The sequence below is a fragment of the Equus caballus genome, chromosome 14, assembly GCF_041296265.1.
Source record: "Equus caballus isolate H_3958 breed thoroughbred chromosome 14, TB-T2T, whole genome shotgun sequence".
Taxonomy (NCBI): domain Eukaryota; kingdom Metazoa; phylum Chordata; class Mammalia; order Perissodactyla; family Equidae; genus Equus; species Equus caballus.
The window spans coordinates 28,496,097-28,522,422 of NC_091697.1; the positions used below are offsets into that span (position 1 = coordinate 28,496,097).

General features: G+C 43.5%; 1 protein-coding gene across 29 annotated transcripts in view; it reads right to left on the reverse strand.

Annotated features, from left to right (window-relative positions):
• The window catches only part of TENM2 (teneurin transmembrane protein 2), a 3,416,041-nt gene that overhangs the window by 185,025 nt on the left and 3,204,690 nt on the right, over window positions 1–26,326 (reverse strand). For all 29 annotated transcript variants that reach the window (XM_070232931.1, XM_070232936.1, XM_070232935.1 and 26 more), the window contains 2 exons: window positions 14,439–14,561; window positions 983–1,188 (listed from right to left, as the gene is read on the reverse strand). In XM_070232931.1, the coding sequence (XP_070089032.1) occupies window positions 983–1,188; window positions 14,439–14,561 (329 nt within the window). The remainder of the gene's footprint in view (window positions 1–982; window positions 1,189–14,438; window positions 14,562–26,326) is intronic.

The following is a 26,326-nucleotide window of genomic DNA, read 5'->3' on the forward strand; positions in this document are numbered from 1 at the left end:
CAGGACAAATTAAAGGAGGGATGAGAGGAAAATCCATGAAATCCATAAAGTCATCCAATCTCTTTATTCCCAACGCTGGGAATAATCTCTCTTTCACAGTGCCAAAGACGTCCCGAGGAATTTAGCGTGGGCAAGAACAGGGTAGTCACAGGGAAACAGCCACTAAGCTTTGCTTACTGTTACAGCACTCTTTTCACACGCAGGAGGATGGCTCCTAGTGATATTTCAACAAATTAATACAATAACGAGAACACCTGAACAGCAAGTACCCAAGGATTAACTCCAGGTCTAGCAAAGCTGACTTCATCAGGTAGGGACGTTGCCATTTTTTGAGATACAATTCACATCCATAAATTTCACCATTTTGCAATTCAACAGTTTTTAGTATATTCACCGCGTTGTACAATCATCACAGCGATCTAATTTGAGAGCATTTACATGACCTCAAAAAGAAACCTCATACCTATTAGCAGTCAGTCCCAATTCCCTCCTCCCCTACCCCTGGCAATCACTAATTTCCTTTCTGTCTCTATGGATTTGCCTATTCTGGACAATATAAATGGAATCATACAATACATGGCCTTTGCATGTGGCTTCTTTCACGTGGTATAATACTTTCAAGATTCGTCCCTGTTGTAGCACGTAACAATACTTCCTTCCTGTTTATCTTTGAATAATATGTCATCATATGGATCTATCACTTTTTTGTATCCATTCATCAGTTCATAAACATTTGGGTTGTTTCCACTCTTTGGCTATTACGAATAATGCTGCTGTGAACATTCGTGTATCTATTTTTATGAGAAATAATGTTTTCAGTTCTCTGTGGGTATATACCTGGAAGTGGAATTGCTGGGTCATATGGTAATTCTATGTTTAATTTTTTGAAAAACTGTTAAACTCTTCCACAGTGCTGCTATCATAGTGGGTGTGAAGTGATATTTTTTCTGCAAGTTCCTGGTTATATAGAGCACGGTCATACCTGGGCATGAGATGGTGGAAGTCCCCTTCGTATGTAAACACCGAAGAGAGCATCTTTCCCAAGAGAGATGTTGAACTTTAAGAACTGGGGTTGACTGATGTGGATCTGTGACCTCCAAAACACGCCTGGTGGGACTTCTTGCGTCACACGCCGACCGACTTCTGCTTCCCCACTGTCTATGCTGCTGTTTTTCAATGACCAGGGCACTGGAAAACAGGAATTGACATCAAGTCAGTGACATCTGTATACATTAGTTGGCTCTACATTTCTGTTTAATTATATGCCAGGATTTAAAAATCTCTATATGAAGATTAAACTCAAGGCAAATTTCTCTTTAAGTCAGAGCTTAAAACATTTAGGTTTTAAATAACAAAGCTGTAAACTCATACCTCAGGGCCTCTGAATTACTGGCACAATGCTTTCTAAAACTTCTGAGATGGCTCTTTACTGATCAAATACAATAAGAAGTGGAGTCTGGGGCCAGCCCCGTGGCAGAGCGGTTAAGTGCTCATGTTCCGCTTCAGCGGCCCAAGGTTTGCCAGTTCGGATCCTGGGTGCGGACATGGCACCGCTTGGCACGCCATGCTGTGGTAGGCGTCCCACATATAAAGTAGAGGAAGATAGGCACAGATGTTAGCTCAGGGCCAATCTTCCTCAGCAAAAAGAGGAGGATTGGCAGTAGTTAGCTCAGGGCTAATCTTCCTCAAAAAAAAAAAAAGGTGGAGTCTGATAAGTACGTGTCAAGCTTCCAACAACTCCAAATGTGACTGGTATGTAAAAGTTATCAGCAGGGGAGGGGATAGTGATACTAATTTGGCACCAAATTTAATTCTTGCAGCCTTTAATTATTCTTTCCAGTGACAAACAAGTCCATTGTACTCTATTTCCATAAATTAAAAACAAGAAGCAACAGTGAACAAAAATTAGTACAAGGTAAACAAAATAACTCAAAAGAAAATGGGGACTTGATCTCAGGCTGATCTAACGTTGGGGTGACCCCTTTGGGTTAGAGGGAGGGATCTAAGAACCGTGCAGAAACCATAGCTCTCTCATGGTGACATTAACACATCTCTGTTGCATTATTTGAAATTGTTTATCTTGAAAACATTGGTTGCAGTTCTGAAAGATGCCACACTCAGCATCCTTCAGAACTTTAATAATAGGTGTTTAAGAAATACCTATTTTTAAAGAGGCTTTCTTAATAACCATGAAGCAGCCAGTGGCTCTTATACTTCTGAGGGTGGTTTTCTTTGCGAACACAGAATTAAGGAAAAGCTGGGCGTTACTAGTGCCCAAGGAAAGCAAATTAATTGATCTCTCAGAGCCTCATTTTCCTCATCTTCAAAATGGGAATAAAATCTAGTTGGAACCTAGTTTTATAAGTCATTTGGGATTCCTTCAAATGGATTCTGAACTTGAAAAAACACATAAAACCACCACTATATCCTATCTTCTTGAGACCTTCTAAACCAATTGAAACCAAATACAAAAACAATTGAAGACATTTTTATCTCGACAGTCTTTTCATTTTCCAATTGATCACTTTGGTGGCCTTGTGGATCTGAAAACTTCTTCAGTCTGACGGACAAAGGATGGAAAGCAAGCTCCCTTCTGCATTCTGTAATGGACAACTCTTCTGAAAACATTTATCTATGTTTGCCCACCACACGTTGCAAAAGGTTTGCACGATGAGAAGAGGTTATAAAACTGCTGAAGACTGGCACGAAAGGTAAGTGAAGCCGTCCGACTCGGGAGCCCTGACTGTTACTCTATAGCCACTGCATTAAGATGAGACTCATAAATGACCTTGGGGCCAGTTTCCCCACCTGTAAAATGGAGAGGTGACACTTTTGGCTCTCTGAATGTCTTCCATATCTAAATTACAAAAGAAAACCACAGAGTCACCTTTTTTCTTTAACAAGAGAGGTGATGATTCATTTTTATTTAGCTCAATAGTGGATCAAATAAAGAGTCAACAGGGGCTGAAAATAAAGTAGGAGAAACACTGGTTTGGACCTTAAGGAGAAACTCTTGACCTCTAGAATAATAAAACTAGGGAATGGACTCCTAAGGGAAGTTTAGAAGCTTCCATCACATAACATCTTTAAGAAGGAAAGAAACAAATCCAAGTCCTGAGTGGTTCAGATCTATAGATGAGTACCAGATGTTTGTTCCTCAAACATTTTTCCGCTGGCTAGCAGGTCTAATGGACGTGGAATGTTTCTCTGTAGAGGAGGAACAGGGCACAGTTTCTATGAGCAGAGACTCTGGACTGACAGTGTCTGGGTTCAATTCCTAGCTTTGATATTTACCAAGTATATCAATTCTTTGTGCCTCAGCTCCTTCATCTGTATAGTCGTGACACTATTATCATTCATTTCATAGGGTTGTTATGAGAATTTGATGAGTTAATTCATGCAAAGCTCTTTGAATAATTTTCGGCGCAAAGTAAGTACTAAATAAAAATAAGTTGTCATAAATATTATTATCTGTAAGGCTCTAAGACTGAATAGAGTGTTGTTTATTTTGCTGAAATAATGACATGTCTGGGGGGAAAACACTTGTTATCACAAGTTGATCAGAAGCTCCGATTACTATAAATTGGAAACTAATTTTTACGTCAAAATGCTGCTTTTGACAGACTCCCAGATTGAAGCCTTTTAGGGGAAGGGATATAATGAAAAGGACCCAGTAAGGAAGGGATGCAGTTAAAAAGACCCCTGCGAGGGAAGAGTCTAGGGGCCTCTGACAGAGACCAAAAGTAACCCCAGCAATCATAGTGTGGCAACAACTTAAAGAAATGCATTAAAAATAAAAACGAATTTTAGGGGCCAGCCCTGTGGCCGAGTGGTTAAGTTCGTGCTCACTGCTTTGGTGGCCCAGGGTTTCACCAGTTTGGATCCTGGGCACGGACATGGCACCACTCATTAGGCCATGCTGAGGTGGCGTCCCACATGCCACAACTAGAAGGACCCACAACTAGAATATACAACTATGTATGGGGGGTGCAGTTTGAGGAGAAGAAGAAAAAAAAGGAAAAGAAGAAGATTGGCAACAGATGTTAGCTCAGGTGCCAATATTTAAAAAAAAAAAGAAAAAGAAAAAAGAATTTTAAAGAAATTATTCATCTCTAAACTTAATAAGATGAGCTTTCCTTCACGTCTGCTGGGCTTTCAGGGGTTGCTGGGTTAATGACAGGATATGAAAGAGAAGCAGGAAATCAGCATCCACAAGCCCTGTAATCTACTGCTGAAACCTAAACAGACTTTGATAACGTCAGGCAGCGTGAGGATGCAGGGATGTGCAAGGGAGTCTGCTTCCAGAGAGCAGATGCTCTGGAGAAATTCAGACAAGGAGACTCAAGGGATTGCATTCTTTTCTTTGTTTTGGTGAGGAAGATTGGCCCTGAGATAACATCTGTTGCCAGTCCTCCTTTACTTTGTATATGGGATGCTGCTACAGTATGGCTTGATGAGTGGCGTGTAGGTTCGTGCCCCGGATCCGAACCTGCGAACCCCACGCTGCATGGGAACTTAACCACTATGCTACCGGGCTGGCCCCACGGGGTTTGGTTCTTACAGTAGTAGGATCCCCCTTCTTTTACTAGACACCAAATTCAGGACACTGACTTCTGTAAATGAGCCGCTACTACCAGTGAGTACAGGCTGCCTTCTCAGTAGTCACAACTCCTCCTAGAGTTTCAGATGCTCCTGTCCTTCACGTGCCATCCACTAAGGAAGGCAGTGCACCTGGGTGATGAAGTACAGGTTTTGTAGTGAGACGGAACTGCATTCAAATCCTGGCTCTGGTTCTTCCTTGCTGTGTGACTTCCAGTGATTTGCTTAACCTCTCTGGGCCTCTATTCTTTTTTGCTAAAACGGGAATGATAATAGTAACTATGTTATAAGGTAGGAGTAACAAACAGAAGTACACAAAGAAGGGCTTAGAGCAGTGCCTAGAGCACAATAAGAGCAAAATAAATGCTATCTAGTTACAATGCATGAAATTAAAGAATGGAAAACTATATAGGAAAGAATCTGGCTTTCTTTTCAGAGTAAAGAATTTTCTAAAAGAAAAAAATTGTGTGTATATGTGATAGTTATGTACCTTTATATGTATATATTTGCCTAGCTCTCTATCAACAGAGAGGAAAGTCTAATTCTTCTGGAACAGACTTAACTATTGGAACAAGCTTAAAACGGAAAGTCAGCATCTGTTGCCATTACTAAGTTTAGGCGGGACCTTCTAGAAGCCAGTAATGATTTTTTATTGATTAGTCTACTTTATCGAGTAGCACTGAAATGAAGGCACAGGCCACCTTCACCCTGAAGCTGTCTTTTTCTTTATACACCTTCCCCTCCACCAGATAAACAGGTTCTTTCTCTGAGTTTCTATGCTCTTAGACTTCGCTTTACTGCGGCACCTGGTGTTGCGTGCTAGAATTGACCTTGCTTGCCTTCCCAAGCTTCTCTTATTAGACACTGTGCTGTCTGAGGTCAGGCAGAGCTGCGCATTCATCTCTGCGCTCTCTGTCTGCACCTGGCCACTGAGGGCCGATCTATAAGTGCTCGTGGAACCGAGCCAGGTTTTACCTGCCCATCCTATGCGGTATGTTAACACAACCTCTGTGACTACTGGGCGAAATGTGTGTCTGGAGGAAGATTGACTTTGAAAAGCTGCACATAAAATGACTTTTGTTTTTTAAAAATAAAGTCACGTTTTGAAAGCTCTGTGGAGAAACTTACCGTTTAAAGGAAGCTTCCTTGTGGATTCTTTTGAAAAATCATGAGTAAACTCTTAATTTACGTTTTCTGTAAAATCTCGTAAATAAACAAATCAGTGGAGTTGGAATACAGGGGAAAGGTCCTTAGATTAAGAACCAAAAGTCATGTGTCCTAATCCGGATGCTTAATGACCCTGCACCTTTCATGGAAGGAACAGGGGCATAAATGAGCTATTTGGTTGAACTCCCATCCTTGCTACCAAGCAGCTGGCTAGTTTTAGGAGGTCTAGCTCTCAAGGTCTCCGTGTCCTTATCAACATAGCAGTGGTTTGGATCCAAAGATATCTTAAGGGGCTTTCCACTCCAGTCTACCGCGGTCTACAGAGCAAGCCAGGAGGGTCAACTCCCAGCATGTGCTACCACGGATGTGTGCATGTGTCTCTGTGTGTGTGTGTGTGTGTGTGTGTGTGTGTGTGTGGTGTCCACAGGAGGGAGGAGGGGTTGTCAGAAAGTGAAGGTGACTTCACTTCTGACAAACTCGATGCATTTAACAAGTTATCAGTAAAAGCTAGCGACTGCTTTCCAACTGAATTCTCCACATGTGAAGCTGAATTATGCTTTTGCAAATGGCAGTTTTCACTTTCTCCCCATATGTATATATTTCTATATATATAAGATTTGCATTGTGAAATAATTTCAGATTGACAGAAGAATTTCAAAAAAAGGTACAAAGAATTCCTGCATATCTTTCATCCAGATTCTGTAAATTTTATATACATTTGCTCTATCATTTTCTCTCTCTCCATATATACACACACACATATATATATATATATATATTTTTTTTTTTTTTCTGAAACATTGAGAGTAAGTTACAGACAGGTTTCTCCTTTACCTCTAAATACTTCTATGTGTTTTTCCTAAAAACAAGGACATTCTTTTTCAGAACCACAGAACATTTATCAAAAACAGAAAATTAACATTGATACAAAGCTATCTCTAATTTAGAGATATTCAAATTTGCCATTTGTTATGCTAACATTCTTTATAGCAAAAGAAAAAAAGAATTTTTCTATGTATCTTAAAAAATCTGTAAAATGAGTGTGTATGACTTCTGTAATTTCAAAAACAATAAAACAGAAAAAAAAAGTTATGCAAATATTGCCTCAAAAGAGGTAAAAAGGAAAGGCAGCTTTTGCAAATTGCCGCAGCCAGCATGGGGAACCATCTCAGTGACTGTCCCTGGAGGCCAAGTCCCTGAGCTGGTGTCCAGGAGTGAAGGTCTGTGCTGCTCTCAAAGGGCAAAGAGGGCAGCAGCCCAAGCTAGGACCCCAGTCCCACAGACTGACCTGCACCTGGGTTCCCCCAGCCACGCCAGCTGCTCCAGGCCTACGAACACAGCCAGCCCCAACAGGATGCCTTTGGGAGACAGGCAGCAAGGAAACAAAGTAATGCAGGTTTCTACCTTTATCTCCAGGGTGGGTATCCTCACACTGAGAAGTTCCGAGGCCCTCACGAGGCAGCGTTCCACAGTGGAGCTGGTCAGCCCTGGGTTTGAATCCCAGCTCTGACACCTACTAGCTGTGTGCCTTTGGGCTAATCATTCCCTCTCTCTGAGTCTGTCTACTCAACTGTATAATGGGGTTGCTTCTGAGGATTAACCAGGATTTTATAAAAATGATAGTCGTATCTGACTTGTGGGCACTTCTGTATCTTTCTATCCTCTTGTGCTACCTAAAAATAGCTGTTTTTATCTGAGATTTATTCAAGATTTGGAAGGTAAATTAGTGATGGTTTAATTTAAAATATAGGCTGCCTAGTGTAGGCAGAATTGACTACAGAGCACCAAGGAGTGTGGTGGGCCTTAATGAAACAGGCAGTCCTTTTCCAGAGAAGCTAAAATCAATATACAATGAGTCTGCAGACAGGGAGGGACCCGTCTCCTTGAATTAAGGTGCTACAGCCAGAGAAAACAGTCACAAGCTCATCCACTCCAAATTGCAGGTGTTCTTGTGCACTCTAGCTGCTTCACAGGGGGGCAATTCCGGGCAGCCTGTGTTAGTGAAAAGCAGCCAGATTTTATGTAACAATGAATAATGAATGTCCCAAGCAATGTAGAGTGTGTCAATCATTCATACTTTCATGCAACAAATATTTATTGAGCATCTACTATAGTGCTAGGTAATCTTTAGTCAACATCAAAGTTGGGGTGTATGTCATATTCCCATTATTCCTTATCCAGGCAGCCTGCAGTCCAGGGTCCCATGGACCTGGTTTGGGCTTGAATTGGCTGCAGCAGAAGAAGAGGAATTAAACAGCCATTCTGTAATTATTCTGTGAAAGTCTGGCCATCACTCCTGGGTTCTGGGTAATGACTGAGCACAGTGTCCCGCCAAGCAGGATGGCATCCAGCCCACATCTCCCGGAGCTGCAGCTTCCGTGTCAAACTTTTCTTTCTATCTACGAGCTGCACAGTGCAAAGTGGAGATGATGATCATTTTACCCTAAGAAGCAGATGCTTAAGACATGACGGTTCTGGCTGGTTCATCTCCAGTTTATAGATGGGATTTCTGAGATTTGAGAGGCAACACTCTAATGATCAATTTTGCAGGATAGTCCACCTCTATAACTCCACGGAAGATTGCTCCTGTAAATGTGAAGGTATTGCCTATTTCAGAAACATGTACCTAAAATTCCAACCAGTTAAATAAGACTGATGTTGAGCAAAATGACAGCCTTCCATAGCCACATTAGGAGCTAATCATTTCAGAAAATGTTGCCATAATTCATTTATGGAAACAGCGAGACTATTCCCCAAACAAGTGATAAAGGGAATGGACTCATAGACATACCAGGCAAATGAAGCCTCATATTAATACTTCCTAAACTTAACCGAACTCCGGAGGCACCTTGGCATAAATCTGCCTTGCAGATTATTCTGCCTCACATATTTTTATCTATTGCAAATAAAGTTGAATTCAGAATATTGCTTCAGTCATTACACCTCGTTTCCATTTATTTGGGAATCAGGACAGCCATTTGAGGGTTCTGTTTAACCAAGAGATAGGCGAACAGATTCTCCTAAGGACATTAGATTCACTGCTTTACACTACACCTCATCTGAGTCATCAGAAACCCATCAGCCTTCACCCTGCCGTTGGCCAGCTATTCTTCAGGAATGGATTTCCATCCCAAGCCTTCACTCCTTCTGTGATGGTATTGGCAACATGACATGGCAAGAATGATTTTTATAAAATCCTTCAGCTTTTGGGACTACACGTGGCGTTTATATCTTTTGAAACCTCAATTTGTCACTTTAGGTAAAAATGGCCAACTCTTTGCCACTAAGAGTGTGAACATATTCATACATGTGACCGTCAGGTGAACATGCTTCTGCATTAATATGTAGTCTAATTTATTAGTATTATACATAGCAGCTCAAATTTATCGAGTAGTTACTACTTGCTTTGTAATCTCCTGATACTTGTATGATTTTTTCCAGTTTTTCAGATGAGAAGACCATGGACGTAAAGTGAGTTGCTTAAGGTCACATAGCTCTTAAGTAGTGGAGGACAGAAAGCTATGTCTGTGTCCAAAACTACGTATCTAACCACTATACTGACTGCATTTCAGACCCTGGGTTATGTACAAGAGATTCCAAGAGGTGTGTATCCAGGCGCACAGCAGAGACCAACCTCTGAGTGTGCAAGTCAACTCTGAAAGAGAAGCGTGCCAATGCAAGTAAGGGCAAATGCAGTGGGGAGGGGAACTGGATCTCATTGGTAATACTCATGTCAAGCCATGATGATGCCGTGTACAACAGAAAGCACGCAACTTAGAATGAGGTTGTGGGTGGCAATCAGAAGCTAAAATCCACCAGTGAGACACTTGAGTGTTACCCATCTGTAACAACGGTAGAATAACATGACCTTGAAAATGAGGGAGCTGTTGTGTCAGTAAGCAGGCTGTTGGCATATTTGCCAGTAGACATGCAGTTTTGTAATGGCTGGCTCAAACATCGTGACCCCTCGTCCTTCTGGGAACTTCACTGACTTTGAAAAAGCCCCATGTAGGGAAGAGATCATTTTGAAGCCCTGGGCTGTGTTCATTGAGAGGCTGACAACAGCCAGAGGAAGGATTACCAACCTCCCTGCTAACCTGGCTCCCCGCTCCATGCATTAAGCCAACTAGTAAAAATCATTATGAAGTTTTTGCTGAAAGGGCAAGTGTAGAAAAACATGTTTCTAAACAGAATAACAGTCTTTGCCATTTTTTTCCAACTTGCATACCATCTGGAAATTCTGATTTTTTTTTTCAAAGGGTAGGAAAGAAATGTGCTCCAGGCACAAATAAATGTTTACAGCTGAGTTATAAACCGAGAATGGTGGGGCTTAAAACAGACAGGCTGGCAGTGATGGAGCTCAAGCTGCAGTGAGACAAATAATGCTGTGGGGAACAGGCCAGCTTCTTTTGCATGCTTGGCCCTTTTGAATGGAAAGTCCTGCTTCCCGCTGACCTCATCAAGCAAACGTTTGGGAAGAAGTCTTCATTTGGGTTTGTGCTAATTCCGAGGAGGTAAAGGAAAAGATGAAGTGGGATGATTGTCTATCTTGACATTCTGAAGGCAGCCTTTGCCTCTGGACAGTACAGCACCTCAGAAAGAAGTGGCACCCTGTGGAGGGTTGTTAAATGGACCAGCTGGGGGATGTCACACTGATGTCAATGACAACAACTAATATTCATGGACCTCTTATTAAGTGCTTAATGCCGCACATTGTGTTTTACAAGAGTTATCTCATTTATGCTGGACGGCAAGATTACGAGGGGTACTATTTTACATATGAGGAATGGGAGGCTGAGGGAGGAAAAATTACCTGCTTAGGGTCACACAGCTGCTAAGTGATGGAGCTGATGTTTGTGGAACTGTATAGAGGATCCATCAATGCAAAGTTACCAAGGATATGTTATACCCAAATCTTGGTCAAGAAGGATAAATGGACAGATTGGGAGTTTGGTCTCTTCTCCCTAGTCTCCTATAATTTGGAGTTACGGGAAAATCCAAGGAAAGTAGAAATGGGTTTACGAATGATACAGGGCAGTCAGCAAACTTTTTCCATAAAAGGCCAGATAGAAAATGTTTTAGGCTATGTGGGCCTTCTAGTCTCTGTTGCACCTACTCAACCTCATTGTTGTAGCGCAAAAGCAGCCACAGACAATGAACGAACATGGCCGTGCTCCAATAAAACTTTATTTGCAAAAACAGGCAGCTGGCCAGATTTGGTCCAAGAGACGTAGTTTGCTGACCCCTGATATAGGGGACACCTTAAATTTAAAATGAGTGATAGCTTTTGAGAATGATCCATGAAATTTTACTTGGGAGTTTGTTTTTTCTTAACCTCAGTGCACAAATTGGCTACCTATGATGTGCCCTTTAAAAGCTCTCGTATGCTTTGTGTCTGGGCCTAGCCAATCAAGCTGGATTCCCTTATGTTATCTGACCAGGTCAGAACACTGTATTGAATCTTCGTTCTCAAGGCTTATCTAATCCCAGATCTATAGAAAAAGTGCTCCGTGCTCTTGTAATGAAGATGTATGAGTTCATTCCTTTTAACATAGAAATACACTGGAGATGGTGAGTGAATCTGGCAGTCTCTGGGCTCCCTCTTCTTGATGTGAAAGCCAACCATCAAACCAGCCACGTTAAGGTTTAATTGAAAGAGAGACGGAGAAAAAATAAACCCTGAACAACAACAAATGGAAAAAGGAAGACAAAGCTCAAAGAACATACTCTCCCAACTAATTAATCAAGTGCTTTGTTTCCACTAACATCTCGGAGAGTGGAGGCTGCCCTGTCTATTAGACTCCTTTCCAAATCTGAGCAATGTAAACACTCCTAAAGTGCAGGTAATGAAATCTCTATCGATGTGCCATCTTAGATGGAACTCACATGCCCGTGTTTTGCTTACATTTTAATTTGCTTCTGCTGGATACTTACCCAGTAATTGCTTAATAAGATTAACCTCCCCGGCAATGTGTGGTGTATCTTGATTAAAACATTATCAGAGTGAAGGATTATCGTATACCACAAAAAATGGAGGGGGTGTTATTTAATTAACTTATTGCCAATATATCTTGATTGTCTCTTTGAAACACTGGAAAAGTGGTCGATTGGAATTGATTCAGGTTATCTAAATGTATAGAATTGGAGAGTGGGGAGGAGGGAGATCATTGGGCAAAGAAATTCAAACCTAAGGTCACTTTCTTTAAAAGAGTTAGGTGGGTGTGAGAAACCTAAAACCTTTCTAGCCGTTTTTTAAACCAAACTTGACGACAACTTAAGAAGAAATCTGATATCTTTGGTCGTAGGCAGAGTACTGTGTTGGTGTTCAGAAAGGAGATATGCTGAGTTTTATATCAACTTTAAGCAATTTTAATTTCTCACACTTTTTCCTAAGAGTCCTATTGATAACCATTTGATTTGGCAACCATTTTTCTGTCTCATAACTCTTTTGGAAAATATCTAAATGGGTGATGTTATATGACTTACACAACATTTTTAAAAGCATGTTGCACCTGAGGGGAAAAATTCGGGTCTTTCCCAAGGCACCGTGGAAAGTGTTTCTTCATTTGTTAATTTAGAGACATCATACTCGTAGGACTTGTTCTCCCCGGGGAATCTTCTGTTCTGCTGGTGTGGGATGCCAAAGTGGGGTGGGGGTTGCAAATGAAACTTAATCACAAGGAGAAGGAGTGGCTGACCTTAATTTATGGAAGCCAATGCCTACCCGTGATTCCCTTTTGTGAAGGATGCTATTTAAAAATCATTTGTATATAACTTCAGAAGGTATGCACACATAAAATATAGCCCTGTGCTGCCGAATGATAGAATTTGCATATTCACTTTCAAATGTGTCTTCTGCATTTTTCTCAAAGGATGGGGTGCTGACTTGTTGACTAAAGGACATTTGTGGATGAAACACAACAGAGACGCCTAAAGCAGAGTTTCTCAAAGAGCAGCACAGCTGACGTTTTGGACGGGATAAACCTTTGTTGTAGGGGGCTGTCCTGTGAGTTGCAGGATGTTTGACTCATCTCGGCTTCTACTCACTTAGATGCCAGTTGTACCTCCTCTAATTGTGACAATCAAAAAAGTCTTCAGGCATTGCCAAATGTTCCCTGTGGGGCAAAAACGCCCGGCTGAGAACCATTCTCTTAGAGGAAATCGAAGCTGAGGATGGTGTCAAGTACTTGAGGTGAACAGATTACAAATCTGAGGCCAGCAAATTTGGCTCCAGGCTTTTTGGTTAGTTAAGGCAGAACATGGTCATTTAAGGCAAAACACACATTTCATTTTTAGGTCTAGTTTTAGTTACCTGAAAAGGGAAAGCACATAATTTTACCCTGAGATAAAACTTGTTCATGCTTACTTAAAGGTAATTTGGTGTTATGATTAGGATAGATGAGTAGAGTGAGTCTTAAAGACTGGATAAAAAGACAAAAAAGTCACACTGGAAGCATTAGGACAGCTCCACGGAGAAGAATTTAAGCAGCATTAGCATCTCAGGATGACTAATGTACACCTCTATGGGAAGATGATTCTGGAATCTTCTCTGTGGAAAATGACAGATCTAAGGAAAATACCAACAGCTTGCCCAGGGAACAGACCTGAGTCCAGATGCGTACCTGCCTACTTGTTGGACTTGGCGTAAGTTTCTAAAACGTCCTGGGCCTCAGTTTGTCCCAGATGATTTTCCTCCCTTTAGAGTTGTTGAAGTTACACAATGCTAAGCTTGCACACAATAGGTGCCCAATAAATGTTGTTTCTTTCCCGTCTCTGAAAATATCCCTGTGGGGTATTTTAAGACACTTGGGGGTGAACTGCCTAGGTGTGCTAAGAGGCAGAGTGGAAAGTTCTGTGCTTGGAGAAACCATTCCATACAATCTCTCCTGTTTGTGATTTCCATCCCAAATTGAGCGAACCCCACCGAGTGCGAGCCCACCGAACTGTGCCATTGGCTGCTGCTGTCTTTTTAATTGCCCCACGTCCCCACCTCCCCATGGTTCTGTTTTCTCTCCTCCTTCTTAGCACCTTGTTAGCACCTATTTTTTTTTTCCTGCAAGAATACAGTTGCCTGATTGCTTCAATAAACATTTCTATTGTCCCCTTCACTGTTCTGAGAAGAGCAGCTTTGTTCCCAAGTTGTCAAAACTGCTTTCTATTCTCCCCCAAAGCGGAACAGCTCGAGTCTTTCTCTTTCATGCCGTGCCAGGCGGCACTTCCTCCCCAGGGAGGCTGCAGCTCTCCTCTCCAGAGAGGGCTCCAGTCTAGTGGCATGTGCTGCCTGCTGCTCTCGGCTTTCTTGATTAGGCAGGGCTTTCTCCTGCTGCTGCTGCCGCTGTTCCAGCTGCTGCTGTTGCTGCTGCTTCTGCCCAGGCCTTGGGATGCTTTCCAGTAGCTCCAGACCGTGCCAGTCGCTGCAGATAGCATAGGTATGCACATTGCTCTGAGCAGGCACTGCGCCAGCTCCGAGGGACTCCAGCCAAACACAGCTAACAGACAGGAACAGCAAACAGCTTTCAACAGGGGCACCTAGCAAAGGCAAGGATTTTTTTCCCCCTTTCTTCTCCTTTTTGCACACCTTCCAAGATTGGGATTAGAAAACCTGAACCAGCTGGCGAGAGCTCTGAATTTTCCTGTGACCTCAAGAGGGCAAGCGGCAGCTGTAACCTCACCTTTGCCTCCAGATGGCATTGTTGCCACATCATCGTTTCCTGGTAAGCCGGTCCTTATCCCATTGTTAAAGGTGTGTCCATCTGCCGGCTGGAGTTGCCAATTGAGTCCGAGCAGATGCATTGCTGCAGGAGAGACAAAGTAATGAAAATATGAATAGATAATTCAGCAATGCAAATGTCAAGGGGGAGGGCCAGGTGCCTTTTCCAAGCGATTGCCTTTTAAGGAAGCTGCAGTTCAAAAATGGCTTGTCCCAGGCCGCAGGGATTAGCTAAATACAGAAAGCCTGTAGATCTGGGGGGCTAGGTCTCCTGTTCACAGCCTCAGGGGGAGTAGATCCCCTTCATGGCTGGAGGAGGGAGGAGAAAACACAGCCCAGACCTTCAAATGGTGTCTCCACGGAGGGAAAATGCCCCCTGGGAATCACTGTAAAGGGTTTTCTCTGTCACATCCAACTTGCCCCACACTCTGGATGCAGCTCTTTTTTGACTGGTAGTCCAGGGGCATCGACAAGGATAATTTCCGCCAAACTACTCAAAATGTAAATCAGTTTCAAAAAGAGTCTACCCAAATGGGCACAGCCTGCTGGTCTGGTTCAGCCCAGACTGTACCTGCATGGAAATACCAACACAGCCGGCAGCGTCTGCAGTAGTGCTGGCCCACTGTGAAGCTCACCTCCCTAACTGTTTCAAACTTTAAAAATATTTTTCCAATCCACCGTTCTTCCTGATAAGTGGATATCTTTCGTCCCATTGTGGAAAAAGCTGGGGCGGGGGTGAGGGGTGGAATGGGGTCCTTTCCTGAAAATATTACGATTCCTTCTCTCTCACACGCCCACCCACACCCACACTTCACCCCAGCACAGAAGGAGACAGAGTTCTGAAGCGTCTTCTCTTCTTTGCTAAGGAAACAAGCCCATCTGCCAAACTCTTGCGTTACTGGATGTGCACCTCAAACCTCCAAATGCAAACTTCCTCTGGTCTTCCATGTCACTCTGTCTATGCCAACTCCCCCCGTCCCAGTTAGTTTAGCAAGCTCAATACACCCCTCTTTCTGGTGGTTCTTGGTGAGTTGTTTTGACTGGGTGGAATAAAACACAAATCCCAAACGCCTGTATTCTTTCAAAGTCCCGATCTAAGAAATGCTTCATTTGCAAATAAATAAGGAGTTCATTCTTGCACATATTTCCCATCCAAACAGTAACCGCACCATGTCTGTCTGGCATTTCAACTGGACACAGGTTGCCGCTGTTGCTGCGTTTCCAGGACTTCGGGAGAGAAAGGGGTGTTGATGGGGAAAGGTTCCCAGGAGTATGATGCGGGGATGGGAGAAACAATTAACAAGAGGAAACGCAATTAACAATGCTTAGGAGATTGTTCACACAGCAATTAATTCTGTATGCCTACCACCACTTAAAGTCAGGCCACATTCTATTAAGGTTAAAAACCCGTCTTCAAACAATACAGCTCAGCTTGATGGCCACGGATTAAGGTGGCAAGGTGTCCCGGTGTGTACGTCTGCTTTTTTCTAACACACCCCCCGATCTCAGAACCATGTTTTCTTTCTATACACTAGTCTGAAGTGCAAGCCCCACTGTTACAACTCTTTGAGATGATACATACTAATAAGAATAAGTGACATTTACTGTACACTTTCTGTCAAAGTAACACCTAATTTTCTCTTGCCGTTTATTGTTATATGTAGGTCACTTACTTGAAGAGACCAGATTCTATTGCCTCAAATGATGACAGATTTTCACTGTACAGAGGTCAGGAAATGAGAACTAATCGTGACTGCTCCAAGATAACGGGAGCTTCTGATTTGCAATTACCAGGTAAAGGGAGCCAAGGAATTAGCTATTTTAAAATGATTTCTTTTTTTTTTAAATGTTACTATCGGGTAATTGGGGCTTGCCTGGAGCTGGCTTGCTGCTGCACTGGCGATGCGGTTCTTTTGAGGAGAATCTGTGTTTTAAAATAGACACAGACAAGCATTGCAGGTGCAGCTTGGGCTCAGGCCTCACAAAGCTTTGATTTTTCACGTCTATACAGGAAGCAGTGGGTCCATCAGGCAAAGATGACAACCTCCCCAATGCCCGATCAATATGAAAATTCTTGTCAAAACTTCTCCCCTCTTATAGCACTCAATCTTATCATCCCAAGATGCAGAACGTATTGCAACCATCCACTGTGGGAGAACAGCAAGAACACACTTTCCCAATCTTCCTGCACATGAAGACAGCAGTCATGAAACTCTGCTCTCTCTGTTTTCAAAGATGCCTCCCCCCTCCTTTTTGGTTTTGGGTTTCATAGCGTCTCTTTATTTAAAAAAAAAAAAAACGTATTCTGAAAACAAGAAAACTACGGAGGGGGTGAGAAGGGTTAGGATCAGAGTACTCAAGTAACTTCTCAGACAACTCCCAGAGTGAAAAGAAAAATTAGGAAGTGAGATGGAGGTGGAAAAAGGGGAAGAGCCAAATCTGCTGAGCAGAAGCTCTGTCCTCGCGGCAGAAGCGATGCAACAAAAATGAAACTCAAGTTCGGGCATATTTTCTGTTGTTGAATTGAGCGTTAAGTAAATAAGTGAGAATTGTATCGGGGGATAACCACATTCTCTTGTTTTTTGGGGGGGATGTCTGAAATAGGCTTTTGTTGGTATTTTTCTTGATCAGCTATTCCTTCTCTCGTGAGTAAGAAAATGAGAATATCTTTCTGGCCTATGGGGATGGACTGACGGGTCCTTAGGATAAAGACTCAGGGGAGCCGTGAAGTAAATGAGTTTCCTGACTAAGGAGAACTCTGCTTCTTATCCTGCTACCGATTTGCTCTATGGCTGGGGCTGAGAAATCAGTCTCTCAGTCAATCTCTCCCTTTACTTTCTGTAAGGGTTTCCCTTTACAGGTAGAATAATGGCTGCCTAGGGCCAGAGGGAGGTTAAGCATCTGCGACCCTTGGAAGATCTAGCAGAGTGTCTTGAATCTAGAAGGCACTCCATAAATGTTTATTAGGATAGATAATGACACATGGGGGCATATTTCAGGGGTTGGATTGTAGGACATTATACTCGTATAAATAAAAAATACACAGTACTGAGGTGTGAAGGATGGCATACCACAGTGCTGGCCACAATATGGACGAGTCTGCAAGAGAAGCTATTTTATTTTTGTTGTGTTTTTTTTTTTTTTAGGAAGATTAGACCTGAGCTAACATCTGCTGCCAATCCTCTTCATTTTTGTTGAGGAAGACCGGCCCTGAGCTAACATCCGAGCCCATCTTCCTCTACTTTATATGTGGGACACCTGCCACAGCATGGCTTGCCAAGCGGTGCCATGTCCACACCTGGGATCCGAACCGGCAAACCCTAGGCCACTGAAGCAGAACGTGCGACCTTAACCGCTGAGCCACCGGGCTGGCCCCAAGAGAAGCTATTTTGATTATTAGTATTTGAATCCCTGTTGCCCATTCTTGAATACCTCACATGGCCAGCACTCCAGTAAGCATTCCACAGCTATTATCTTAAGACTCACGGCTTACATTTGATGTAGGAACTGTCATAATCCCCATTTCACCTATGAAGAAACTGTTGGCTGTGAAGTTCGATCACAGGGGAATTCAGAATCAGAGGAGGGTTCCAGGGGGAGTGGTTATCTGGTTTCTATTTCACAGAGATCTAGTTATAAATTCTGTGGGCAATGCATCTCAGCAAACTTTGCCTCTTTCTTGAAACTCATGATAGTCTCCCTGTTGTCGATAAAGACCATTGTCTATAGTCAGCACCCCTTCCTGAGGGGGTTATATGTTCTCCCTTTGTTGAACTCAGATGTGGCCATGTGACCTGGCAGCACACACTTTCTTCCCTTTGCCACACGGTCAGCCTGGGTCTTGAGTGAAGATAATGCAGCTCAGAGCCATGGCAGACCAGGGATAGAAAACAGAATGAGCAAAGAAATAAACTGTTGCTATTGTAAGACCTTGAGAGTTTGGGGTTCTTTGTTACAGCAGCATGCCTGAGACTATTTTGACTGATACATTCACTAATAAAGAAAGTGAGAAATGCCATTTTTATATGACAGGTCTCCATCCATTCCTTGAAGTTATTTATTTATTGGGTCAGAATCCTTTCTAAAACCAAGCCAGGAAGAATTAGGACATAGTTAGGGCTACCACATTTGTTTCTGTGAACAACAACAACAAATAGCTCTTTAAACACTATGTCATAATATCTCCAGTTTTAGTCTGCTCTCAGAATCAGGAAGCTGAGAAGCCTCAGAGTAGCCAGAGTTATTGCTTCTTCATCTCCAGATTTTGGGTGAATGCTGGTTTCACCAACCTTTATTTTACCTAACAAGACATCCTCGATGCAGTGGGGTGGTCCCCTCTCCACTCCCCACAGTGCTCCAGCAGCTCATCCCAAAAGGTTCTGTTCAGACTCTCTTAGGGTCAGAAGTGAAATGAGTTTGGGAGGCCCTCTCTCCAACGTCATTCACCCCCACCGACAGTCAAAATGCACGATTTATCATGATTTGACAGGCTCCACTCCACAGAGAGCCTTGGGTGGAACAATGGGGCTCCGTGGGTCAGCAAGGATGGAACGGGGAAAGGCTCCAAGTGGAAGCTCGTGTAATCCAGGTGGCAGCTGGGAAATCAGCCACTAAAAACACAATAGGCAGCCAAACTCTGAACGTATCCCTCTGGCTAATTGGAGGGAACTTTCATCGACTGCTGAAAATGAACCAAGGCAGGATGGACAGACCACACACAGATCCCACATTTCAGCAGGAATAATAAATAGACCTGCCTGGAGTCAGGGTGATATTTTCTTACTAAAGTTTTCTGGTTTTGTGCCAGGTGGGCTCTGAAAGAAATACTCAGAGGGAGCCAAAGCAGAAGTGAGGGAGAGGGGTTGGTTGCAGGTAACAGAATTCTCCAGGAACCACAAGGACGAAGATTATAGACCTTGGAAAGTGGCAGCTGGGAATGGGGGTTGTCTGAAACAGTAATTAGGGTATATGCGGGCCCTGCTGGGTGTCACTTAGAACATTCCACGTTCATTGGCTGGCAGAGGATCAGCCTGACAAGAGAGTCAATCAATATGTCAGCAACGCTTCCCAGATTGATGCTCAGCCTCTGTCAAGGAGGGCAAACATGGGGGCCACGGATGCTCCATGTTTGCTGAGCAGGCCCCCAGGAACAGTGGGGTATCCTTAAAGAGCAGGCTTGTCAATAAGTAACGGGAGGAAGATATTGGGCTTTCTCTTTCAAAATGGAAGGCTTCAGGCCAAGCAGAGTCTAGGGAGCGGGACGAGGGAGCCACGCCTAGTGTGCCTTGTGGCTCAGCGTGCAGTCAGATTCACAAAGGCCTTAGAGATGATGGTCAAACTCCTTCAGAGACCACGCAGAATGATGGGAAGGGTGAGGGCTGGGCCTCCCTGGCCCCGCATCAGCCAATTTAGTCAACAATGCTAGGCCTCCCGTGGGAAATATAGCTAATTCCAGAAGTGCCACTGCTGAGAGGAGAGAACCACAGTGGAATAATCAGGGCTCAAATGCACAAATGCTAACCCTGAACTTGCACAGGCAATCTGCAAAGGCACTTTTGCAAAGAGTAGTGAAAATTAACACACACAAATGAACCTCCTCAATGAGAACGGCGACAATTAACATTTATTTTGGCAATGTGCCAGGTATTGGCTCATTACGTTAATTGCATCACTTATTCGTTATTTATCATTCAGCAAATATTTATTGAGCACCTATTGTGTGTTAGGTGTATCCTAGGCACCAAGAATAAAGCAATTAACAAAACAACTTCCTCGCTTTCATGGAACTTACATTCTAGTGGGCGACACAGAAACTACACGTGTACGTGAAAACCAGAGCACAGGGTTAGGGAATGCCAGGGTGTGAGGGAGGGGGAATAGCAAGTGTCATTGTCTAAATGTAGACTGGTCAAGGATGGCATCTGTGATAGGTAACATGTGAGCCAAGACCAAAAGGAAATGAGAAAGCAATTCATGCTTACATCTGGGGAAGAGTGTTGGAAGCTGGAGTGGAATTAGTAAGAAAGGAGAGTGCAGGGTGACTGGAAGATGGGGTGGCGGGGAGTGGGTGCCCTTGGAGGGACTTTGCCTTGTATTTGGCTGAGATGGGATGACACCAGAGGATTCTAAAGAGGATGAAAGCTCATTTATTTCCATTGTCATCCAGGGAGGTGGTCATATAACTTACATTTTCTAGATAAGGAAATCGAAGCTTAGGGAGGTTATGTGACTTGCCCAAGATCACACAGCCAGTAAATGGGAAATCTGGGATTTAGACCTAGGCACGTGGAACCACAGAGTCAGAGCTCCCAAACTCCATGCTCTCTTGCCAGTGACTCACTCAGAGTCCTCACTGGAGGCCAGCAGGTTTCTCTAAGTGAAACTTGACTTCGCCAAGGCTGAACAGGGCAGGTGGCTACAGAATTATTTACTAAATACTGTCAAGACTCACTCAGGAGTAGACACTTGTCTTTGTAAGCAGTCACTAGTCCTCTATAAATATGTCCTTGGTCAGCAACCAGTTTGCTATTTAACTTAAAAGAATCTCCATTGACAATAGAAAATAAATCTGTTTGGCAACTTCAATTTACAGTCAGCCTGGCTAACAATCAATATGTTTGGTGCCTTTTTCCTCCGTCAGTTGGCTTGGCATCCTTTGGGGATGCAGGAGAGTACAGTGCTGCTTCCTCAAAGAGGGGGGGGCCCGCTACAGTGTATTAATGCTATCCTTTTAGGAACGGTGTCAGTGCCAAAATTACTTTCTGCCTAAAAGAAGAGATGCAAACAAAACCAGGAGGGATAACATTCTTGGAAATGCTTTAAGTCTTAAAGGAGTTTAAAAAATTTAAATCTTAAAGGAGTTAAAAAAAAAAATCCCTTCAGACCTCCTCGGTGAAGTGATTTCTCTTATTTCCCCCCTCACTGTATTGCAACCCACTAAATGGAATGAGTTTTCAAAGCACTGCAGGGAAGTCACGCCCACAAATCCCTTTACTAGTAATGGGATTTGTGCACCTATCTCCCAAGAAGGCTCTGAAAACTTACTTGCCTGCATCCAACTTCTGGCTCGCAGCTTCTAAAATGGTTGCAAAGCTATTGAACCAGGAATTACACAGATGAGGAAGGATGAGTCATGGATATGATACTAGAAACCTGGCGGGACCACTGGAAATGAGAGGGGGCTTTGGGGAAATGCACCTGCCTTCCCCGCTCTACCTGCACTCTCTTATCTTCCAGCCATGCTGCTAAAATGGTCCTCAGCACAGGTTTTGTCTGTGCCTTCCTCATTCTACTCCCTTGCAAAAGCAGAGAGGGTTTCTGTCCCCTCCTGCATGTCTGCCATGAGCACAAGGTGACAGTCACATGAGGCAGCTCTGGGACCAGGGAGCAGTGTGTACTCGAGACAAGAAGAATCCATACAAGGAACCAGAGCATCAATCTACTCTCCTGACAGTCTCAGGACGGTACAGTGAGTGGGAAGTGGTACGAGATTAATCAATTCCTGTGTTGGGAGGAAACAAGCGGGGCTCTTATAGCTTCAGCATGCAGGGGGCCCCCAAGCTGGTATCACCTCTATCCCTATTGTCCCCTTGCACCCGCTGCTGCAGTGGGTGCACTGCAGGTGGCCACTGTTGACACTGTGGGTGTGTGGTGTCAGGTGTGCTCAGGTGACCTCTAACAAGGCCCCCTTGCTCTCCGCATCACCAGGCAGATCAATACGCAAGACAGATACGCGTGCTTACAGTCACTTTCTTTCCCTTGTGTGGAGTCTGCAGGAATGTGCCCTGGAGGACTGCTGATGCTGGCCAGGCGTCCCATTGTCCACCGAGCCAGTGCATCCTCAGGCAGATAAACACACTCCCGGAGCCATCTGCCACACAGGGAATCATTTCCCACCCCAGGCTACCCTGTTCCTGCCGCTGTTTTTCCGGGGAAAGAAATAAAGTAAAAGCCTTTCTTTCTCCAAGAAAGGACCCATGTGATCAAAATACCTTTAGAGAATGATAATATCAGTCAGTTTTATTCGGCAAATAAATCATGGTCTGGGATTTTAGGAGCTTTTGTGATAGTAAAACACATCCCCACAATCCACACACATATACCTAAATACATCTTTCTTTCCCCCCCGAAGCTTGTCATTCAGTGTTGACAACCCAAACAATATTTGTCTTTCTTTAAAGAACAGCAACCAGCAGCCCTGTTAAGGAGGGGGCTGGTGGACAGACCACCTACTACAAAGGAATGGTGAGGCAGGCGGCACACAGCGTGCAGCCACCGGCATCCCAGGAAGCAGACATTATGAATGTTTTAGAGGATAAGATGTCATATCGATTGGTAGATGTGCAACGTGTGCTGGAACAAAGAGGGAGAACTCTCCCATGAAAAACAGACTTCTGCAAGAGGGAGTGGTGACGGGACTCAGGGCGGTGGCAGTGAGGGCACTGGCCATACTCTGGTCCTTGGGCACGTTTCCTCCCTCTGCTGCTGTGAACGAGGGAAGGAGGATCTGGACTCATTTCCCTTCCTGAGTCCCAGGCAGCCCCCAACAAACTGCTTCCACTGAGCCCTCTGATGGGACTCTGGAGCCCACAGCCAGGCAGCCTGAGACGGCAACAGAGCCAATAAGGCAAATGAGGAGCCATCTCCCTGACCTGGGTCCCTGAGACAAATCAGCTGCATTCCCATCAGGGTTCAAACTCCAATACTACCACTCATAAGCAGATAACCTTGTGCAAACTAATTTACCTCTCTGAGCTTCTTAGCTAGAATAAAAAGCTAGCATTTTTGTAAAGTACTGACTCAGTGTCAAACACTGTGTTAAGAACTTCGTATACATTCCCTTACTTACCCTTTACAGTAAATCTGGAGGTAGATGCCATTATTCTTCTCATTTTATAGATGAGAGAATGGAAGTAGAAAGGTGCTGGGAAATTGCCCAAACTGATAGGGTTGGTGGGTGGGGCAGCTAGTTATAGAACCAAGGCTGCACGTTCAGCCACTATAACTACATCTCTGGGGAGAGGGGTGACCAAACCAAGCTTAGAGAGTGTTGTCGGTATGAAGGAGGCAGGGACCTGGGAGTATTGGACACATAGGAGACGCGCAAAACATGTGTCTCACTTCCTGCTGGGTCTTGGGTCATCTTATCATTACATCAGTGCCATTGTGTGAATCATTTTCCCATTTTGCAGATGAAGACATAAGGCTCAGAGAGCTGAAGTAACATGCAGCTGGTAAGAGGTGGAGGCATGATTTGAACCTAAGTCATGTGGTACCTAATGCCTGGGTACTGCACCAACCCAGCTCACAGCAGGACAATTGTCAGCTCAACTCCAAGTACCAGGGAAGACTGGGTCATCTCAATATTCTTCCCCCATTTGCCTGAATCCCCTTTCAGAGAAATCTTTTTGGCTTCCTTTCCTGCATCACATCAGAATGGCAGAGCCGCAGTCAAGATGGGCTCAAAGGTCATCTGGTCCAGACCTTTGCTGTACAGTTGATGACCTTGAGCCCTGCTTAGGTGAATGACTTGCCCAAGGTCATGACAACCAATGACTTGGCTGCACCAGGATTTGAACCTTGGTCTCTTGACTCTTTGTTTGGTGCTCTCTCTACTGCCCTCTGGCATCTCCTTAAAGAAAGAGAATTCTGAAGCCTATGTGCAATGCTGCCTTATTCAAGAGAAGATGAGGGAATGGCCAAGGAGCCTCCTTCTCTCTCCCATCTAAGATTTGTATCATTACTATTTGCAAGATAGGGCATGAGCAAAAATAACCTGTTAGTAAATTAGCCAACAAAAGGGGCCTCATGGTCCTTTCTAATCCTAAATTCATTAGATTGGGTTTCTATGACAAATTGCTTCTGTGGCAGAAGTTCATTCACAACTAGAATCTAAAATCACCATTTTTCTATTTCTACCTGGTCCGAGGATGCCGTGGTCAATACAGATGTGTTCCCTCCTGCATGTGAACTCGGAAATTTCTTAAGAGTGAGAAATGAGGTGAAGAAATAAAGATGTTGAGAAAATCCTGGATGTCATTCTCATTTCAATTTGGTCATACGTTCAGCAAAGCCAAATTAGGCACATGGGGAGGCTGCCAGTGTTCCTTTCAATTTTTAATTTTTGACATGGTTCTCTCAAGGATTTTTTTTCTTTTAATGCAGAAATAAAAAAATCTTGTATTAGCAAATTGGGCTTGATCTTTCTCTTAAAGAGTTGTTAGTTAAGTAGATTTCACATGCCTAACCTGAAACAGTTTAAACTTGATTCTGATGAAAAGAAACATCATGTTAAAAAAATTAGTTCTATCTCTCAGGGCCTGATCGTGTAGTGGGAAATGAAAATCCCAGAAATACGGTAGTCCTTGTCCTCTGCTACGCTTAATAGCAACATGGTCAACTTTTTACAGGGAGAAAGCTAATCTTGGGGGAAAAAAGTTTCTTTTTGGAATGCAAGCCATCTATACCCATAAAAAAAGAACTACATTTTCATCTGCAATTAGATAAATGACACAATTAGACTTATTTTGAGTTTGTGACAATTTACTTAATAGAGCTAATTTCAGGGGTTTTATGTGACATTCAAGTTCTACAAATTTCTTTCCTGCTAAAGGTACACATTTCTCTCCACAGGTAGCAGCATTGTGAGTGCTGTGGCATTTTTGGCATACACAAAGCACCACAGTGACAATGGAAAGACCTTTGACGTGCTTCATAATTAACCTCTTTCCCCCCCTTCGGCTTATAAACCACCCCCACCCCCATAACTCTATGGAGGATCCCAATCCAGGTGCAACCCCATTCACTGCCAGGCGGGGGTCGGTGTCTCCTCTGACACCAGCCTGAGCTGTGTTTTGGGAGCTCAAGAAAGAAAGATGAACATGTTTGCAAAGTTCCCCAACTTATGTTCATTACTTCGTTCTCTTAGGGTTAAGTTTCTAAATATGTACCCCAGTAGTCTTTTTTTTTTTTCTAAATATGTACTCCAGTAGTCTTTTTTTTTTTTTTCTAAAGATTGGCACCTGGGCTAACAACTGTTGCCAATCTTATTTATTTATTTATTTTTCTGCTTTATCTCCCCCCAACCCCCCTGTACACAGTTGTATATCTTAGTTGCACGTCCTTCTAGTCGTGCCATATGGGACACCGCCTCAACGTGGCCTGACAAGCAGTGCCATGTCCGTGCCCAGGATCCGAACCCTGGGCCACCGCAGCGGAGCGCGCGAACTTAACCACTTGGCCACGGAGCTGGCCCTGTCCCCTAGTAGTCTTATCCAATTTCATTTAATCTTTAATTTAACATCAGGCTCTCCTGAGTTAGGTATTTTATTACTCTTATTTTACAAATGAAGAGAATGAGTCTCAAACGCAGTTACACCACTGCGTATGCCCGGGGTCAAGGGCTGCCAGATTTTTTTTAAAATTTGTTAAGTCTGGCAACTTTACCAAGTTCCCCTAGTCAGGACTAAATCTGAGAGACTCTTCTGTCCTCCTGCAGCCTCAGGAACAGCCTCCTAAGCAGCACCCTCAGATCCGCCAAGCCGCGCTCCAGATCTGTCAGAAAGAATTGTCCAAGGGAGTCAGAGCTGGGTGCCTCCTCTGACCTTCCGCAGTTCTCTGCTCTAATTGTCATTTGCATTCCACTTCTGGTCCAATGGAAATATAACACAAGCCACGTATGAAACTTAAAGTTTTCTAGTAACCGCATTAAATAAGTAAAAAATAAATTTAATGATCTATTTTTAACCCAAGATATACAAAATATTATCAGTTCAAGATGTAATCAACATAAAAATCATTAATGAGGTGTTTTACATTTTTTTTTCTGCACTAAGTCTTCCAAATCTGGTT